General features: G+C 52.5%; 7 protein-coding genes across 7 annotated transcripts; 2 read left to right on the top strand and 5 right to left on the bottom strand.

Moving 5' to 3' along the window:
- Positions 1-1238: 1238 nt before the first annotated feature.
- Positions 1239-1991, top strand: BO86DRAFT_288211 (endo alpha-1,4 polygalactosaminidase; the record flags this gene model as incomplete). The annotated part of the gene is made up of 1 exon (XM_025667368.1): positions 1239-1991. A coding segment is annotated over one exon (753 nt), but the record flags the coding sequence as incomplete, so codon positions are not given.
- Positions 1992-3525: 1534 nt separating this feature from the next.
- BO86DRAFT_120130 (uncharacterized protein) lies at positions 3526-4716 on the bottom strand. Its single transcript, XM_025666005.1, has one exon. The coding sequence runs from the start codon at positions 4299-4301 to the stop codon at positions 3645-3647; it is 657 nt and encodes a 218-aa protein (XP_025526696.1). The 5' UTR covers positions 4302-4716; the 3' UTR covers positions 3526-3644.
- Positions 4717-7069: 2353 nt separating this feature from the next.
- BO86DRAFT_315240 (uncharacterized protein) lies at positions 7070-8589 on the bottom strand (the record flags this gene model as incomplete). Its single annotated transcript, XM_025668082.1, has 3 exons — positions 7070-8216; positions 8293-8441; positions 8548-8589. 3 exons carry the CDS (start codon positions 8587-8589, stop codon positions 7070-7072), a joined length of 1338 nt encoding a protein of 445 aa, XP_025526695.1.
- Positions 8590-12479: 3890 nt separating this feature from the next.
- On the bottom strand, positions 12480-13288 carry BO86DRAFT_432438 (putative nucleoside-diphosphate-sugar epimerase; the record flags this gene model as incomplete). Its single annotated transcript, XM_025675798.1, has 2 exons — positions 12806-13288; positions 12480-12734 (listed from the first exon to the last, which is right to left on the bottom strand). Exons 1-2 carry the CDS (start codon positions 13280-13282, stop codon positions 12480-12482), a joined length of 732 nt encoding a protein of 243 aa, XP_025526694.1. The 5' UTR covers positions 13283-13288.
- Positions 13289-14264: 976 nt separating this feature from the next.
- On the bottom strand, positions 14265-15731 carry BO86DRAFT_432436 (acyl-CoA thioesterase; the record flags this gene model as incomplete). The annotated part of the gene is made up of 3 exons (XM_025675797.1): positions 15248-15731; positions 14717-15182; positions 14265-14668 (listed from the first exon to the last, which is right to left on the bottom strand). Exons 1-3 carry the CDS (start codon positions 15485-15487, stop codon positions 14265-14267), a joined length of 1110 nt encoding a protein of 369 aa, XP_025526693.1. The 5' UTR covers positions 15488-15731.
- Positions 15732-16426: 695 nt separating this feature from the next.
- BO86DRAFT_410580 (mitochondrial 37S ribosomal protein bS6m) lies at positions 16427-17041 on the bottom strand (the record flags this gene model as incomplete). The annotated part of the gene is made up of 3 exons (XM_025674512.1): positions 16930-17041; positions 16844-16875; positions 16427-16736 (listed from the first exon to the last, which is right to left on the bottom strand). Exons 1-3 carry the CDS (start codon positions 16951-16953, stop codon positions 16427-16429), a joined length of 366 nt encoding a protein of 121 aa, XP_025526692.1. The 5' UTR covers positions 16954-17041.
- Positions 17042-17218: 177 nt separating this feature from the next.
- On the top strand, positions 17219-18213 carry BO86DRAFT_389993 (glycine decarboxylase subunit H). The gene is made up of 3 exons (XM_025672278.1): positions 17219-17469; positions 17601-17663; positions 17825-18213. The coding sequence occupies exons 1-3, from the start codon at positions 17331-17333 to the stop codon at positions 18145-18147; spliced, it is 525 nt and encodes a 174-aa protein (XP_025526691.1). The 5' UTR covers positions 17219-17330; the 3' UTR covers positions 18148-18213.
- The last annotated feature ends 146 nt before the right edge of the window (positions 18214-18359 follow it).

The raw sequence follows: 18359 nt of genomic DNA, 5'->3' as shown, positions 1-18359 counted from the left end.
CCTCAATCCTCCGATTAGCGCCCTTGGACGGTCAGCCACAGCGGATAATTCTCCGCCCCCCCTCCCTTCTCTCGCCAAAAGACCCTGCATCAGGGTTATGCTTCCGCAAATTAGGTGATGAGATCTGACAGTGCGCCCCTCTGGAGTAGGGCGGTCTCAGATCGTGGTTGGTGCTGTACGGTGTACCTGAGTTGCCATGCGACGGTGAGGTGCGCCTTGACGGTCTAGAAGCCAGGAAGTGCTACTGTACAGGGAACCGCTACTTGGTTGGCTATTGGACCCTTCCTTCTTCCTCCATCCGACCCTGCCTGTCGGGAGAAAGAAAGAAATTGATGACCCCCGCCTTACCAGGCATCCACCGGATAATGAAAGTTCGGACCCCTGGCATCTCATTGATTTCGAACGCCACCGCCCATCAAAGGGAATCCTCGACGAACGACTTTGAAACAGCTGAGCCCACCACCCATTGTGCTTTGCGCGTGGTTTGACGGAATCGGAATCAGACTTGGCAGGTACCGGTACCTGGGGAGAGGTGCAAGGATGGCTTTCTTGCGGACAAGAAACGGGCCACCCCCGTTATTTCCACCATGCCGGGCTTCATTCATCCCAAAGGTGCATGGTGAATGGTGAAACTGGGGCTTGTCTTTTGGTCTTGGTCCTGGCCGGCGCAACGGGGTGTGAATCGGTGGATACTACGGTAGCGCTGTAGATGGGACCCCCTCTTTTCTTGCTGGTGTATAAGTATCAACACTTCCTGCCTCGAGTTGGGAGGAGGGTTTCTCATCCACGACATTCCAGGTTTGATATCTGTGACACTCCTTTTCCCTTCTGCTCAAGGCCCTTTGGCATTTCCAGGTTTGATATCTGTGACACTCCTTTTCTGTACCACTCTCCACAAAATCCCGGGTTTGATATCCGTGCCGCTCCTTTCTTCTTTCGCACCGTTCGTTCCTTACCTAAAGAAATTCAAAAGCAGGTGAGATCGTTGACGGCTCACCATGTCGTTCCTTTATCAATTCATTCTGCTGGCTTTGGGTCTGTTCCTGGGACTCGGGGAGGCCTCGAAGTGGAGGAACCCTCACCACAGCACCTCGAACGCAGACCCCACACCTACTACCCTCACCGCAACTACTATCCCCTTCCCCTCCAGCGCTGTGACTTCCTCTGCCAGCAGCTCCACCGTGACCTCCTCTTCCTCCTCTTCCAGCATCCCCAGCACCAGCAGCACCAGCAGCAACACCACCACCCTCTGGCAACCCCAAGTCGGCACGACCTGGCAAATCATCTTGACGGACCCCCTCGACCCCAGCACGATCGACAGCACGACGGAAGTCTACGACATCGACCTGTGGCTCAACGACGCCGCCACCATCGCCGACCTGCACGCCCAGCACCGCAAAGTGATCTGCTACTTCTCCGCCGGCAGCCATGAGGCCTACCGCCCGGACACCGCCGCCTTCCCGGCCGCCGCTCTCGGCAATGTTCTGGCTGGCTGGCCCAACGAGAAATGGCTCGACATCCGGTCCGCGGACGTGCGCCGCGCCCTCGCCGCCCGGCTGGACCTCGCCGCCCAGAAGGGGTGCGACGGCGTCGACCCGGACAACGTGGACGGGTATGACAACGACAACGGCCTGGGGCTGACGGCCTCCGACGCGGTCGAGTTCGTGGGGTGGTTGGCGGCGCAGGCGCACGCGCGCGGCCTGGCGGTGGGGCTGAAGAACGCCGGCGGGATTGTTGCGGACGTCATCGCCGATATGCAGTGGTGTGTCAATGAGCAGTGCGTCGAGATGGAGGAGTGCGAGACCTACGCCCCCTTCGTGGCCCACGGCAAGCCCGTTTTCCATATCGAGTATCCCAAGGGCGAGGAGATGGTGAGTCGCGTCGCGGTCGCGGCGGCGCAGCGGGACATGGTTTGTGCCGGCGAGGGCGCCGTCGGGTTTTCGACGGTGATTAAGAATATTAATCTCGATGCTTGGGTGGAGGTTTGTTAGTGGGGGGAGGTTGATTGGGGTTGGGCATGTTGGATTCTATGTCTTTGGTTGGGTTGGGTTGGATCGTAATAAAATTGCTGGTGCTGCAGAAGAAGGGAGGGATTAGGATCTGGTGTCTTTCGATCGGGGGATTCTTTCTGTGTGAATACTTTTGTATGTTGAGTTGCGGGGCAACGCTTTCGATTTGGGAGATGTTGTGGACAATACAATCTATGGCATGGGGTTGATGCCGGAGTGTACGATTGATCGGTTCAGGTTGGGGTGTGGTAGGATGATGCTTTATTACCACACTGAGTTGAACATGACGATACTTGTAGGAGGAAGTACAGTGAGGGTCTTCATGGGGATCTCAGTGGAGACATGTAGATTGAAGTAGACGTTAGAGTAGAGCTTATAGTAGGCATAATAGTCAGAGATTATAGGAGAGATTAGGGATTAGAGTATCGGTATGTAGTAGAAAGTTTTATATGACTGCACAAGTTTTGTCGTGGAAATTGTAGATTGAAGTGAAGGGGGTTGTGATAACTATATATATTGAAAATTAGAACTTTCATGGTAGAGACTGTAGTAGAATCCATAGTAGCAAGTGTCGTTGTAAAAGCATAGCATCTTCATAATCGCCCAGAGAAATAGGCAAGGTGCTGTGGTTGACCTGAGTGCGCAGTCGACCCTCGCACTTTCCCTCTTCTCCCCGCTTCATCATCGAGACGTGGACTTCCACCCACACCAAGTGTAGCATCTCCATACTTCCCCATCTTTACCATACCATTGATGTGCATTCATCTTCCAACGAGAGGATGAGAAAATGAGCGATAAGGTGCCTGACATCCATCCATCCGAAAATGTTCCCATGCTGATCGTGCCGCAGCCAGGGTACTGTACAGCCACAAACCGAGAAACACTTCCATGAGTTCAATCATCCTCAACGTCGCTCAACATCGTCAACCATCAATGGAGACTCGACGACTAGATCTCCCCAATCGCACTGCACCAGCCACGAACCTATCTGAACACTTCCACCGACGCAGTCGTCGATCAATAAAACATCAAGGAATCGCCTCCAACCCCCCATTTATCCCGTGTTATCACCTAGCTGAGCGATCGTTGACCGTGGCAACAGACATTGCGAGCAACTCCTTCCTGTCACTGCGCAGCGCCGACACGATATTGTATACTCCAGAGCAGGACTGCCGTGCTCACTACTCGAACGACGAGTGCTAGGCCATGCTTGGCTTACACGCATGTACCGGGAAAGGAACTGGTAACTCTGTGGAACGGAACAATAGTCCCACGGAAAACAGTGCCTGGGCCCTGCTGTCCAACGTTGGTCGAGAACCTTCGGCCGTCGCAGAAATGTCGGAGACCGTGCCCAAGAACTGCTGGGTCTTCTTGCGATCGATAATACCTTGAGTCCATCACAACCACCCTCCCAATATTACTTTTCGAACAAGGTATAACGACACCCTTTCAGTATCGAGCATGTTGCCGGGAGAGTAATCACTTGCGGGGCTTCACACTTGCGTTGTGCTTGGGTGGGGACAAGGACAACAACCGCCAATCGTCTCGCATCACCTGGTACTCTAATTCACATCCTCCATTTGTCTGTCCGTGTCTGTACACGACGTCGATCATTAGTGTTATGGCATAAGCAGGTCATATTTCCTCTCTGATGGGAGGCCGCGCTTCTTTGATGAGAAGTATCATGAGTGGATTCCTTAAGGGGCGATATTTCGGTTCCCTGCCCTTAGCGCCTTTGTGATCACCCGCTGTCTTAACTCTTATTGAATTGGCTCGTCCCGGGGCAGCATATCGGCTCCGATTGCTGAAGAGGCTAGATGGCCCTGTCCCCTCGTTTTGCGCGTTGTAACCTGCTGGCTTCCTTGATTCCGGTAACTTGAGGTCTAGGTCGTATGTTTTTGATTGGCATCTGGCACAGGATTTGCCTGCATTGCAACAAGGTGGGCCGGAGGCCCCATAAGAAGAATAGTTCCGTCTTCCGGCAGAGGCTGATTCTGTCTCCCCTGGAATCTGAGAGCAAGTGTCGGTTCGCATCGGACATATCCGGTGAAGAAGCCACAAAGTCAAGGAATAGACGCGCTGCTGCCACCCAACACCAGCCATAGCCGTATCCTTTCTTATTTTCCTTCTCGGTTCAACTTGTCCGCTGTCGACTGGAAACGTACCGAGCTGCGACAACCACCCGAATTGTCCACAAATCTTTCTTATCGGCTTCGCGAAGTAACGCTCATCTTCAAGTAAAGTTCGTGATAACTTTGGTGCATTTTCCTCAACATAGACTGCGATAGACATAGGTCCAAACCCCCCCAGACTAGGCACAGTTGCGAAGAGGGATAACTAACACTTGATTCGCTCCGGAAAACAACCAAGAAGCAGAGTACATATCCCTAGGGATAACACCTTTCACTGACTGACTTGAAAGCACTGCAGCATCTTGCAGGGGTATCCCATACCTCTCATTTCACTGACATTGGCCTATCTTAGCCAGTTTCCTTTCATCCGCATCAACGTGAAGGAGCTACACGACAAATGATCTGTCAGCAGTGACCGACGCGAAATTCCCCTAAACCATTATCCCAATCGATATTGGCTTGACCGAGTCGACTGTTCTCTGGCAGCAATGCGCCCTCTACAAGCTCCGGACTCGCGGCTCTCGCCATGACACAGCAGCACGAGCAAACTCACGCGCTATATCACACGCTGATAAACAGGTTACGGCCTGCTTGTCGAGAATCTGGAGGATAGCCTTGTGTTCTCTTGTTTGTCTATCAGCTAGACAAGAATCGCCAAAGACCGGGGGCCGATGTCAAAAATTCAAACTTTTGGATTTGCATCTGAGCTAGCTGAGAGTAGCCGACTGAGCCAGGGCCTCCTCATGCCGAATCTGCAGTCATGCCAACCGGATAGGCCCAGTACGTCTAGTCCTGAGGAGTTTCGCATGCTAGGCGGCGATGCTGAGAGGGTTCATAGACGATCGATATCACGGCATTCTGCAGGTTGTTCAATCACGATGACAGAAGGTCAACTTCGGCCGAGCAGAAAAGACTGAGGAAAGGGAGAACTAGACAAAGGCGAAGGGCGTGCGTTGTGTCGGACGGATCCTGATAAGAAATCTTTCACTCTCTACAGACTTATTTGGTGGCAGCGGATCCCGGTGGCACGAGGCGGCGAATGTCTGGGACGGCTGGGAATTCCCTCGAATTCGGATACCATTTCCGCCCCCGTCAACGACCGTAGGCGATTTCGGTCCGCGTGACAACTCATGAAGATGCCCGTGTGAATCCACATGCCCGCCAATGTCTCACCCACTCGACGTGCACCCCACCTGGCCGTGATTGAGCACTCAACGATTCATGTCCTCAGGCTTATTATGGCCGGATTATTCATCCTCCAATCGGGCTATCGTGCAGGGATTCTTGTTGGCTGATACTGCTGCTGATGCAGAAACATTATCGAGCAGTCCCGCCTGAGCTTTTGGGGAGGTGTGAGCCCAGTTGATGGAATTACCATCGACCGAAATAATCTATTGGTCGGTAGGTACAGACGGACACAGCAGCGAAGATTCCCGATCCCTGAGGGTTGTGTCCTATAAGTGTGATAGATCCTGAATTGCTTCTGAATGGTGAAAGGATTGAATTCTGCCCTTCGGCCTTTAGGATTATTCTTACCGCCGGAGTGGCTGATCACTTTGAGGTCTCAAGAGGTTTCCGAGAGAAGCATCATCGTCTTACAACAACACACGGCTGCGTCTGAGACTGTTTTTCCAGCACCACGGGTGCGTATGCAAGGCAAGCACATGCAACGCACTGTGCATTCGAATACGGGTGCGGTTTGGAGGAGCGTGCTGTGCAGCATGCTTACTTCGCTCTGAGACTGCATCCGCCACTAGCCCCTTGCTCACTGGCAGTTAGTCTACAGAATTGGTTGTGGAGATTATGAATGGTACTCACAGAAGAGCAGTGCAACGGTCATGAGTACCATTTATTACATGGCATTATTACAAGGTGTCACTGAATTAATGACGTGAAGCATGCGCATATCGATCGCGTTGCGTCTGTACTGACCGAGCAGTGCTGAAGTTCGCTCAATGGCTGTGATTATGAGACAATAGCTGTACCTCAACACGTCGCTGGATCCCAATGTAATCGAGCGATCCATGGCGCTCGCAGTGTTTGATTTGAAGTTACTCAGATAGCTCGCTGACCCAGACCAGCCATTGATTCGTGGTCAGTTACTGGATCTCGATTTCGTTCCTCCACCAAACTTCTATCCTGACTGCAAACTGCCTCATTCCATCCACCGAGAGGGCCCGCTGTATCGGTAAGGTAACTGACTATATGCCATCCAGGTCACGTGCGGCAGTTCTCATGAGGGTTGATCAACCGCTGAAATAAACGGACTTCCCTACTCTAGTGAATGGTGGTCTTGAGGACATTAGAAGAGACCGTAGTGTTCGAAGATTGGAACTTCTCCTCTCGACAGAGCTTTTGGTTGTCAATCAGGAAGAAAACCATCCAAACCAGTTTCCTTTAGTCCGTATGGTAGACCCGGAGTCGACGCACGGCCGAGTCTTCGGAGAGGGGAAGGAAGGTCCACCGTCCATGGATGGATGGGTTGTTATCAGCCCTTTCCTATGCAACGTATAATCACTTTATTGCAATACTTCCCGGGGCACGCAAAATTGGCTGCGCCAGATGTAAACCACGAATCTTCGTTTCGTGTGCACAACCAACTGATGTCTGGGCCCCGCCTGCGTTGTCAGCCTGGATGTGATCGACCCTTCGTCCACTAGCTCCAAACTCACGCCTTTCAAGCGTGCGTGTTATTGTTGCCCGGGTAAGCGACAGACTTGATCTCGGAAGTTAGTGGAGCAACGGGACAATATCGGATGGAGGTCTGTTCCATTGAAATCACTTCCAGGCCGTAGACAATAGCAATATGCAGGAATAGTTGGCAACCAGAGGAAAGTAAAGAAAAATGGATTGGGTGAAATAGGGGTTGGAGGAAGAAGAGGGACTTCCCTCACTGGGTTCCTCCCCCCCTCTCAATCACTGAAGCTTTTAGTCCACAACAACCACATCGTCGCCGTCCATGAATCCACCATCGGAGTGCTCGTGGAGGTTGCCACTCTTGGACTGCGGGATGTCTCCATCCACCTCCTCAATTGGTCCTGTAGCCGTGGCGTACCAGCTCCGGTCGACTGACTCCACTAGCGCTCTGCTTGCCTCGCGAATGAGTGAAGCGTAGCCCGGGTTCTCAGTCTGTAAGAACATGCTGGTATGAGCTTTGATTTCATCTGCAGCTTTATCATTCACGGCTCTAGCCCATCGGAGACCTGGCACCGGAACCCCCGGGCCTTGGCCTCCCGCTGGAAGCGAACAGAAAGTGCGGTCCTTTGAGCGTATAATCTTTTGGCTGAACGATGTATTGCTACGATTGGTGTTCTCTACCAGTGAGCTCGCATTCTTACCCAAGCACGTGTAGAAATTGACGCAGGCAATCCCGCGGTCCTTTTGCACTTCCGAGAGCGACGCCAGGCGCTGCCGCAAATCGGAAGAGCGTGCCAGGCAGCCGACAAAAACCAGGTGGGATGACACCCAGCCCCAGCCGTCGGTTAGTCGCTGACGCTGCGAATACACTGCCGCCGCCCCGCCGGCCGCCAAAGCGCCTGCTCCGGCAAACATCGCGTACCGACCCCACCGTTGCCAGGACGGCGTGGCAGCGGCGTCGTTGGTCGATGCAGTCGGTAGAGATTCCTTAGGCTCCCCTGAGCGATCGGACGATGTTGTCTCCCCTGAAGAATTGTTGCTCCCTCCGATTCCGAATAGGCCAGCCACTTCAGACAACGCGGTATATGCGGTGGTGGCATTTCGAAACTGTCCCTCGGCCCCGTACGAAACCACCCCGGGCGCAATCCCCAAGAACGGCGTGTCGAATGCGAGAACCCCTTGAATATGCGGAAACATAAATGAGCCGGTTCCGATGGAAGGGTCCGAATCTGTGCAAGAGCCGGGTGTGTTGGGCTGCGTTGAGACATTGACGGCGGGCTTGGGAGGCAGAGGCTGCTCGGAAGCCAGTAGCAGGAGTGTCTCCGCCGCCACAATCCCACCCATGGAGTGACCGACCAGAAACACATGGACCGAAGGATCCACGGTGGGCGAGGCTGTTCGGTTCGCGACTTCCAGGTCGATGACTGTATTCTGCAGCCTGCACCGACGGCTGTGGCTTAGCGGTACGTTCAACCAGCCAGAATTGAAATCACATGAGATAAGACGCAACGAACCATTCCCGAAATGTGCTCACACATTCTCTCAAGTCGCCTCGAGTTTCGTACTTTGGGTAGACCGCGGTTGTCACTCGCACGGTAGGAAGAGCACGGCTGACCACCGTGCAAAAATGCCTAGGGAAGTCTCCAAATGTATCATCGCCCCCCTGCGAGCATTAGCAACACCAACAGGCATGGGTTTGCGACCGACACAATTCGTGCGCGCCAGACAGGTGAAGCGTGGAGGATCGCAGATTCGAGAGCGGACCGTACCTTGAAGCCGTGGATGAACACGATAAGCAGTGTCTTCTTCATTACGCTGAGCGAGGCTAGACGGAAGGACACATGATGGTAGTGCAAGTCAAGCAAGTCTGAAAAGGAGGGGGTATGAGTGAGTGATTGCGAGGTTGGTTGAGCAGTGGACAATCTACCAAACTACGGATAAGGCGTCGGTCAGCGGGAAAAAAAACCACGACGTCATCGAGCAACTGATGCACGTGATATGGGTCGATTCCAGCACACACCCACGTGGCTTCCTGACTGTCTCCTTGCCTTGCTGCCTCGAAGTCTTATCCGGCACGGAGTACCGTTAACGAGTCGAGGCATTCTCTAACTTGGACTCGAATAGCTGAGAGGCGAAACCGTACGACAGAACAGTCATACGATCTGTGCCTTATCGATGGTTATCCCGCGGCAAATCCTGGGTCTATGTAAGATTCTTGAGGCTTGCGCCAGCCCACGCCCTGGATTTCGATCTCGATCTTGATCTCGATCTCTTTCGATTTCTTTCGATCAGTGCCACTTGAGGCTATCTGTACCCGCTTCACCAGATCAGGCTAAGAGTCCAAAGCGGGTCGTATATTCAGGCACAACCTTCTTGCAACCTCATAGGAGCTGATACTGGATAGATTCACTATGTGTAGATACCAGTAGTGCAGTCTGGTCCAAGCTATGTATTCACCGGTAGGCTCTGGTAATTTTATACTTTAGTATTGATTCATCCACTGGATTTGATTACCAACACCAATCTATTCAATATGTGAGACCGCCACATTAAACGGCCGTAGACTCAAGATAGAGATACCTGTGAATAACGGATTGCATCTCAAATCAATGGCAGCTTTATTATAGAGTTGGCCTCTCTTTGACAATCTTTTCCTTTAATAATCAATCTAGCAGCTTTAGAGACCTTTGATAACCGATCTATAATTGTGGTCATGGCTTTGTTCCTTTGCAAGGTCTGAGGAGGCGCCTACCTCCTCTAACTCATTCAATTCTATCTACTACAATTGAACTTCTATCTCATAATGCTGATATCCACGACATCACCACACTCTTATGGCAGACTTTTGGCTGCCATACTTCTTCATCAAGTCCTTGGCCAGGACCATCGATACTCGTCAAATCACAACCTTATACCCCCGCCTATATGACCGTCAACACGGTCACTGATTTCTGTCGCTCGGACACTCCCATCGGGGTGCCTGCTTGCAATATCGATTCTTCTGAGATCACCCACGGGGCGGCTCGAGTTCAGGAAATACCTACCTAAGTCAAACAATGGCAAAAGTTCTCCGCGATCGGAGTCAGTCGACACTCTTAGCGCTTACAAGTGTCTAGCTAGTCTCCGGCAGTATCACACCCAATCTTATGGCACCTTGGAGGTGGAATACTCACCATTCTGATATACTGCTCTTCTCTTTCCCAGACTCGCTCCAAATCTTCTTCTCTCCTACAACTCCCTTGATTCTCTCCAAATCCATATCGCCAAAAAAACAATCGAGTCAACGAATACCCACACGAAATTGTCGAGATGAGCTAATCGCCATACAAACAATCAAGTCGAGAAAATCTTCATGAAGACCATCAAGTAGAGCAAATATTCAAGCTCTTCCAAATCTTCAAGCTCCTCTACACGCTCCTCAAGACTCTCAAGGTCAAAACCTCATTCTTACAAGATGAATCGCAAGGGTCTCAAAGCTCTGATCTCGAAGCGTCGCCTTCATCGCTTAAAACGTCATCGCTTAAAACGTCATTGCTTACCTACGTCTGTAGAATTGGGTGCATTCGACCAGAGCCGAGATAACTTTCTTATCCGACGCATACAGAAAAGCCAAGGGCATATCAATGGTATATCAACTGCTATTGTACTCCGACGAAATCTCCAGTACATAGCAAATCTCCAGTCCAGACATGGCTCATATGACTTACATGGCTTAGCTACTACAGCGTCTTGAACGTTGACGGCCATGTCGAGCCAATTCCTCAATCAGACCGGGGTTTCATCATTCGACTATTAGGTAGTCACCCGCCTGAGTGCTTATACATTCACCTCTATGCTATTCTCCGATCTGGCTTACCTCTGGAAGACACGGAGTCCTTTCTACCACAACGCTCTATGTACACTACCACTCACGGCGAGATTTAGTCATTAGTACACGGTATCCACTCCCAAGCTTGTGGCCTTTTGACCTTGCTCGACCGTTCAAGCCCGCGGTCTTTCGACTCACGAGATCATGGTGCACCGAGGATCGACCGTTGAGTCTCCTGTGGAAGAGAATTAGGCACAGAGGGGTAAAAGCAACTATATCCGAAGATAACCCTTTAAACAAAAATAGCAGATCAAAAGAACATGATATACTGGAAAGATAGTGTCAAAAGCTCAGTTCAGCCTAGAAGAATAGTTAGTTGGTCCGGCCTTGAGTGCCTCAGGCAATCAATGTCAGCTATTCCTGTGCAGTACATACAGAACATGCATAACGGGGTGTTCCCACGGAAACATTTCTCTTTTAATTTTAAGAACCTTGCGTAGGCATCATGAAGATGCATGCTCTTTCGAACCCCTCACATTCCCAACTGGCTCGTCTGCCTCTAGGGATCCAGCTTTACAAGGAATATCGTTGCAGCTCGTCACGAGAATGTTTAATTCCGATAGGTGCTTCAGATGCCCTCCACTAAAAGCCAAGACTATAATGAATTCCGAGAAGACAAATGTCGCCCTGACTCGTGTCCATAGATCAGAATTTATCGCACTGAGAAAGTGAGCAAGGTCCGGGGATGTATGAGCACTGACATATGATTGGAAGAATCTATCGAGTGGGGTAGGCGAGATTACCATCTTCATGAGGAAACTCGGATATGTTTAATGCGAAGAGGCTCGTCAAGAAGGAGGCCGGTAACTGCGTCGAAAGTGATCAGTATTTCGGCATGCTCGGTCAAGGAGAATTACACGCACGAAGAAGATGGTGACGGTGGTGAAGACCAGGATGCTATTACCCTGGCTGCGGGTAGCCTGGGAATCTAGAATTGCCGCCTACTTTTGCTTCGAGTGGGTCAAACCGTTGATCGACCTGTGCACAGTATTAAAATCTTCAATCATGCGTTCTATACTAGCTTCCTGTTCTGCTAGCGCGATAAGTTGGATCTTTTTGACCGTAGCGTTCTCTCTCCACATAGGCGATCGACGTGCATCTGATCCCGGCTCACGGATCGTAGAATCTTGAGCTCCTCCAGCACGGCATTGAGCTCTTGCAGAAGATCCATTTCCCTGAAGAGATTTTGGTGAGGAAGCTCCATGTCGATTGCAAGGGAAGCTCTGTGCCGCCACCAATGCTTCGGAATCTTGGGGGCATTTTTTGCGACATGGAAAAGGTCCTGAGCAGTAATATGATGCTTTCTCTGGAAAGGAGCAAAGGGCGTGAAATCACTGTGATAAAGCCATATCCCAATTTGGATTCGGGTCTTGCTCGTACGTTCCTGTCCTCCAAACTGATGACCCAATGCATGAACTCGCGGAGCAACACTTCTCGTTTGTCACGCTGATAAATATTCAGCCGAACTTCATTATGGCAAGGATGAAGCAGGCTGTCTATTCCCGAAATCTAAGAGCTCTACGTTTTGCTTTCTGGGCTAATTTTGATCTAAAGCTTAGGGCGCTTAACAAAGCTGAAGTTATGTCCTTGAAGTATATGTTGGTTTTAGGTTCTATAGCTTTATCCTTTTTGGTCTTGCAGGTAAAACAAAGCTCAACATAAGTATAAGAATCTTCGAGACTTCTAGACCTGACCATGTGTAGACATACATGTCCCTACCTATATCTTGGGTATGAAATTGAAGTGTAACTGTCGTGGTTGTCTGGATACCAGAGCTTGTAAATGGGCCTTTCAGTCTACAATTGCGATCGACACACGACCACTGAACCAAAATCAACTTTCTTGCCCACCAACACCCCCCAACTCCGCAATCCTTGCGTTCTCCCAGATCTTCTCCGAATGACCCTGAACAGCGAGATCGACCGCCGCCCGCGCCAGCACGTCCACCCGCACGGAGGGCGCCAGACTCCGAATCCGATCGACCAGTGTCCCCTGTCGACTAAGCACCATGCCGGGCCGCATGATATACGACTCAAACGAGGCGGGGTGCTCGGCTGCATACTCCAGGAAGATATTCTCAGCTTGGCCCTAGTAGTCTCTCCATCAATACTTCTGTTTGCTACACAATATCACGAAACAAGGCGGGAGTGGAGATATACCCTCAACCGACGATACCCGGCCATCACCCACAAAGACTTCGTCTGATCGCGCTCCGCCATCCTCCCACTAAAATACACGAATCGGAATCTTGGACGGGTTGCAGAAGGGCCTTCTTCTCGCTCTGCCCCGGTCAAAGAAGCAGTAAAGGCCTCGTTGAATGCCTTGGCAGCCTGGCGGGTATACTCCAGCGTCACCCGCCGGAAGGCCTCTTTGTCCGCCGACACGCGCGAGGGCGACACGCCGAGCGTCCAGATACATGCGGCGGCGCCGTGGAGAGAGGCGGCGAGCTGCGGGTCGGAGTACGAGACAAAATCCTGGTCTTGCATGTGGTGGACATGGAGCTTGGGATGCATGGTGTTATCTGGTAGTTCGCGACGCGACAGTACGAGGATCGAGGTGATCGAGGGGTGAGCTAGGCACTGGGTGAGGATCTCTTGGCCGATGAAGCCGGTCGCGCCGGCGAGGATGATTTTCATGGTGCGCGTGCCTGTTTGATTGTTTGCGGAGTAGATTCAATGGCGGGGGGGATGAGGGGGGGATCAAGATGACAGCGGGTTAGCTTAGAGTTTGGAGCAACTTGTGGTCATTGCAGTGGTAAGGTAGTCTAGAGCGGGGCACCGTAGTATGCGGGGGTGAAGGGTTGGGCTTGCTATATGTGCAGAAGGATGGCTCATATTAATGCATTGGGGGCTTTGTTCTGTTGCTTATCATACATCATTTGATGTTGGGCACAGAGAGAGGTCGGATATAGCGGGAATAAGCATCAGTCCAAAGTAAGAATCTCACCCCTTGACTAGACAGTGAATCTGATGGGTCGAGACCGGGCATGGCTCGGGCCTGATTGCTTATAAGGTCAGATGAGGGGGAGCACAGGCGCATAGTAGGACTCGAATGCAGTTATCTATAGCCCGAATAGTGAGATTGAGCAGTTACTGTACCTACTTCCGGCGATGGAGCACCGAGAATACATGGTTGAGGTTGTATCGCCGGTAAGACCGTTAGCTGGCGAGGTAGGTGGTCTATAAACTAGAATCACTTCATCGTCCTCCTTTATCACTATCTACCTGTTTCCCTCTAGCAGGTTGAACAATAGAAGCTCGTTACTTTTCTTCTCGCACCGAACTTTTTTTCCGAACCGGGAACGCGATTGAAGCAGGTATCAAAGTTCTATCAAGACAGGTAGTCCGGTTTGTTGTTTATGCCTAGAGCAAGACCTTTGAATGATATTAAACCAGTGGAAGTGATACTGGAGTAACAGAAATGGTACCATTAAGCAGAGGTAAATTCTTGTCTATACAAAATAACTAGGAAAAAACGCTTGGGTGTAGCTCACACTAACTATATATACCACAGCACGGCAAAAGGCAAAGCACCGAAATGCAGCGCATCAAGCGAATAGATCTATACCAGTGCCATGCAACCTGCCATGCAACCTGCCATGAACCCAACACCTCATACTCACAACTTCTCCCTATCAGCCCGGGCCACCTTCAACATACCATCCTGATAGCTCGTCGCCACCAATCTCCCCTCTGGCGACCACAACCAGCTCTCATGGATCGCGCGACTATCCCCGGACCTAGGCGTCCAGCCCTCCTGAATAAACCACTTCTTGGGCAACCCACCCTGCTCCTTAGCCCCTGCCTCTGCCCCAGCATCCCAATCAACCATCCGCACCGCCTCCCCCAGCTCATGAAACACAACCGTCAGCGTCAGACTCGCCAGCGCATCCCACACCTTCATCCCCAGCGCGCGCGGGATCAGCAGCAATGAATTCTTATCCGCCGCATACATATGCGCACACGCATACAGATTATCAAACTCGCCTTCCCTCTCCCTGCGCCTCAGCTCTTCCACCGCCCCTGTCTCCTTCAAGGCCAACCCAGCGCCCACCCCTTCGGAATCAGAACCAGGCTGATCCCCCGGCGACCCCTTCAGCTTATAGAACGTCAACTGCCGATACCGATCCGGCTGCCGTCTCACCTCCTCTCCCCGGTTAAAGGTCTGCATATCCACATTCCGCGCCTCCAGACCGGGGAACTCCCGTTCCGGGATGCCGTGCTTCTCCCACTGCTCGCGCCAGTACTCGACGTAGAAGTCCGCGTCAACGCCGGGCTGGACCGGAAAGTCCTGGGGTTTCTTCCCGGTGAGAAGTGCGGCGTAGCGCTTCTGCGGGCTGACGGGCTGGTGCGCGAACGGCGCGGCGGCGGGCGGTTCGGCGCGTTTGAACGAGACCAAGCCCGAGAAGCAGATCTGGTTGGCCTGGCGGGCGTCGACGGCGCGCGTGCAGTAGCTTTTGCCGTCGCGGAGGTGGCGCACCGTGTATTCGTAGGGGATGTCTAATCGGCCCGGGAGGATGAAGGTGCCGGTTACGTTCTTTGACTTGGTTAGTGGGTGATCTGGAGTTGGGGATGATGGGAAAGGTTCGGTGGAAGACATACATGGATGAGGAAGCCTTTGTCGACGGTCTGCGAGGCGGCGTAGGCCGATTGGGCGTAGACGTGGCCGCCGAATGCGCGACCTGCTTCGCCCGGTGGGTAGGGTGGTGCCAGGGATTGGAAGCGTTCGATATGTTCCGCGCTGTCCGGGGAGGGTATTTGGCTCTCATCCACGGGCAGGCGGCGGAGGGACATGAGCTCCGCGAAGGAGGAGGGGCTTTCGGAGTAGGATAGTTCTAGCATTCTGAATTCGGTCTGTCTATGTTTGAAATTGAAGGAGAAAGACAGAGGTGAGGAATGAAATGCTGCTTATGTTGCTGTGCTTGGTGCTGATGCTCGTAATGATTGGTATGTATGTATATTCTCGGAGACGAATCCCTGATCCCTGTCGATTCGAGGGTTACGGTGGGTGCGGATGGGAGGCGACGGCGGTATAAGACCGAAGTATGCGCATGTGATGTGTTACTTGTAAGGAGTTTGGCTTGAAAAAGAGGGACAACCCGAACAGAGAGGGTTGAGGAGGGGGATCTGCTATTGTTGAGGCTAATTAAGCGTATTCCGTTCCTGGACTGCATCATAACCGACGCATGTCGGAGCTAACCTCGGCTGAAGATGCCGTTGCGCTTTGCACGCGGGATGATCTGCGGCCAATCTACACTGCCTACTCCGGATTCTTTACACATGATTCGCAAGTCCAGATCTCGCTGTATTCACTCTAATGGCCATGCCTCCTACAGTCTGTTGAGGTTGATTCATGTACCGATCGTCCACTACTGCAGCCCGGAGACAGCCCGCCAAACGAACGGGCAGTGCCGCTCAACCAACCGATTGATATCAATTAGCCTTGCACTCGACGCACCTTCGCTCACGACCACCCCAAATGTCAAGATTTCCTCCAAAAGATGAGAGTAGTTGTAGCCCACAAGCAAACTCAGATAAATTGATCTCGCCATCGGTATTGGCCAAAATCTGCCAGTTCAGGTATATGCGCCAACGATGCTGATATGATATACAACAAAGACACAAAGCAAAAAGAAAAAGAACACCCATCCCAAATATGATACAATAACGATCTAGACGCGTTGCGCCACGCGGGCACCCCAAACGAAGATCACCCGGCTCTTTTGTTTCTCGTCGCGAACATCAATAACAAGTGCAAAAATGACCATCTCACTCCGTCGCTCAGATGGATTCGGTGAGCGGGCGGTATTTGTTCCAGTCCACCTTGCCCTCCACGTCCTTGATCTCCTCCAGCTTGTCGCCCAGCTTCACCACGGAGAAGCGGATCATACGGGGATCGAGACCGAGGGTGCGCTGGACGGCTTGCTGCACGGCTCCCGAGGAGTCGAAGCGCATGATGAAGTGGTGGCCTTCGTGGTAGCGGGCCTGGTGCTTGGTGGTGGGCCGGGGCAGGGTGAAGGTGCCCCAGTTGGTGTAGCCGCGGATTACGCCGCCGGCGCGCAGGACCTGGACACCGGCATTACGGGCGATGCTGTCTGTTGATTAGTGTCGGGGCGAAGGAGAACGTATGGACAATATCATAGAAATATGAGTCTGGTTATAGGAAAGTGTAGGAGAGGGAGTCGAGTCGGTACGTACTCGCGGACCTCGTGGAGGCTGCCGGGGCGGACCTGGTGTGACGTTAGCCACGACTCTCAATCCCTGCGAGAATGAAAGACACATACAACTGCAATCAGCTCGTACAACATGGTGGCGATCAATCCGTGGAGAAGCAATTTATTCTGAATGGGCGGTTGATCAACGAAAGGGACAAGCGGAGAGTAGACAACAAGCCCGGGAACATCTCAGCAGGGAAAGGGAACCAGATTTTTCCGGGCCGCCGCCCGCAATGCTTTTTGCTTATCAGTTAATCGGCTTGGCAGCCCGAGGCCGTTATCAGTCCAGACTAGACTAGCTCCGGGAAGTGCTCGTCATCTCCGTCATTAGCTTTCCTACCCTTCAACTATTTAACCTCTTTTCCTTCCCTCTCCCCCCACACAACCCAACTCTTGCTCTTCTTCCTGACACCTTCCCACTTGCTTCACCACACTTCTCGCTGCTCCTACCGTCTCAATTGCCACTCAAAATGTCTGCCCTCGCCAACTCTTTCCGCCCCGTCGCCTCGCGCTTCCTGGCGCAGAAGCTCCCCCTCTCCGCCGTCCGCAGGGCGACCCCCGTCAGTTTCCCGCGGGGAAGTGTCCGGAGCTTCTCCCAGAGCCCATTCTGTACGCATTGTCTCTCCGATGGCTGTATCTTGGGGGGGTGGAAGCCCTCGCATGATCTGGTCATCATTATTCCAGAAGAAAAATAAAACATCACGAAGAATCGTGGTGGCTGACCTCCTCAACCCATACAGGGCAACTGAAGAAGTATACCGAGTCCCACGAATGGATCGAGCTGGCTGATAACGGCAAGACGGGTGAGTCTACCCTCCCCTGTCCCCTCCTTGAGCACAAGACGACCCTCATCGTCCTCATCTCCTCTGCCCTTCTGCTTCCCCCCTGCCTTCCCCCCAGATCTTCAACCAAATCCCCCCTTCACCCCCCAAACACCCAGCTAACTATCCACCTCCTCCCACAGCCAAAATCGGCATCACCGCCTACGCCGCCCACTCCCTGGGCGACGTCGTCTTCGTCGAGCTCCCCTCCGAGGGGCTGGAGGTGAGCGCCGGCGAGCCCGTCGGCGCCGTCGAGTCCGTCAAGTCCGCCTCGGATGTGCTCTCTCCGGCCTCCGGCACCGTGGTGCGCGGCAACGCCATCCTCGACGACAAGGCCAAGTTCATCAACGAGAGCCCCGAGGCCGAGGCCTGGATCGCTGAGATCGAGGTCGCCGATCCCGCCGAGTTGGACTCCTTGCTGGATGAGGCCGCCTACAAGGCGCACATCGAGGCGGAGGATCACTAGTTTTGCTGCATCAGAATGTGATGATTCGGGGGGGGGGCTACTCTTTTTCCTTTTTTTTTTTTTTTTCCTTTGTTAAAGTGCTTCATGCTTGCGCAAGGTTTCTTATTGGACGGGTTTATGTTTGGGATAATGTTGCGTCTCCGGATGCGATGATCGTTTGAGTTTATAGATGATGATGATGATGCGCGGTGGGTTGATTCGGCCCGGCTTCG

Source organism: Aspergillus japonicus (genome assembly GCF_003184785.1).
Source record: "Aspergillus japonicus CBS 114.51 unplaced genomic scaffold BO86scaffold_31, whole genome shotgun sequence".
Classification (NCBI taxonomy): Eukaryota; Fungi; Ascomycota; class Eurotiomycetes; order Eurotiales; family Aspergillaceae; genus Aspergillus; species Aspergillus japonicus.
Note: the sequence above shows the minus strand (reverse complement) of the source record. Positions and strands in the feature narration are given on the sequence as shown.

Coding starts and splice junctions, on each gene's coding strand:
- BO86DRAFT_120130 (XM_025666005.1), bottom strand. CDS start 4,301: ATGTCTATCGCAGTCTATGTTGAGGAAAATGCACCAAAGTTATCACGA.
- BO86DRAFT_389993 (XM_025672278.1), top strand. CDS start 17,331: ATGTCTGCCCTCGCCAACTCTTTCCGCCCCGTCGCCTCGCGCTTCCTG. Junction 17,470..17,600: donor CTTCTCCCAGAGCCCATTCT/GTACGCATTGTC, acceptor CAACCCATACAG/GGCAACTGAAGAAGTATACC. Junction 17,664..17,824: donor GGCTGATAACGGCAAGACGG/GTGAGTCTACCC, acceptor CTCCTCCCACAG/CCAAAATCGGCATCACCGCC.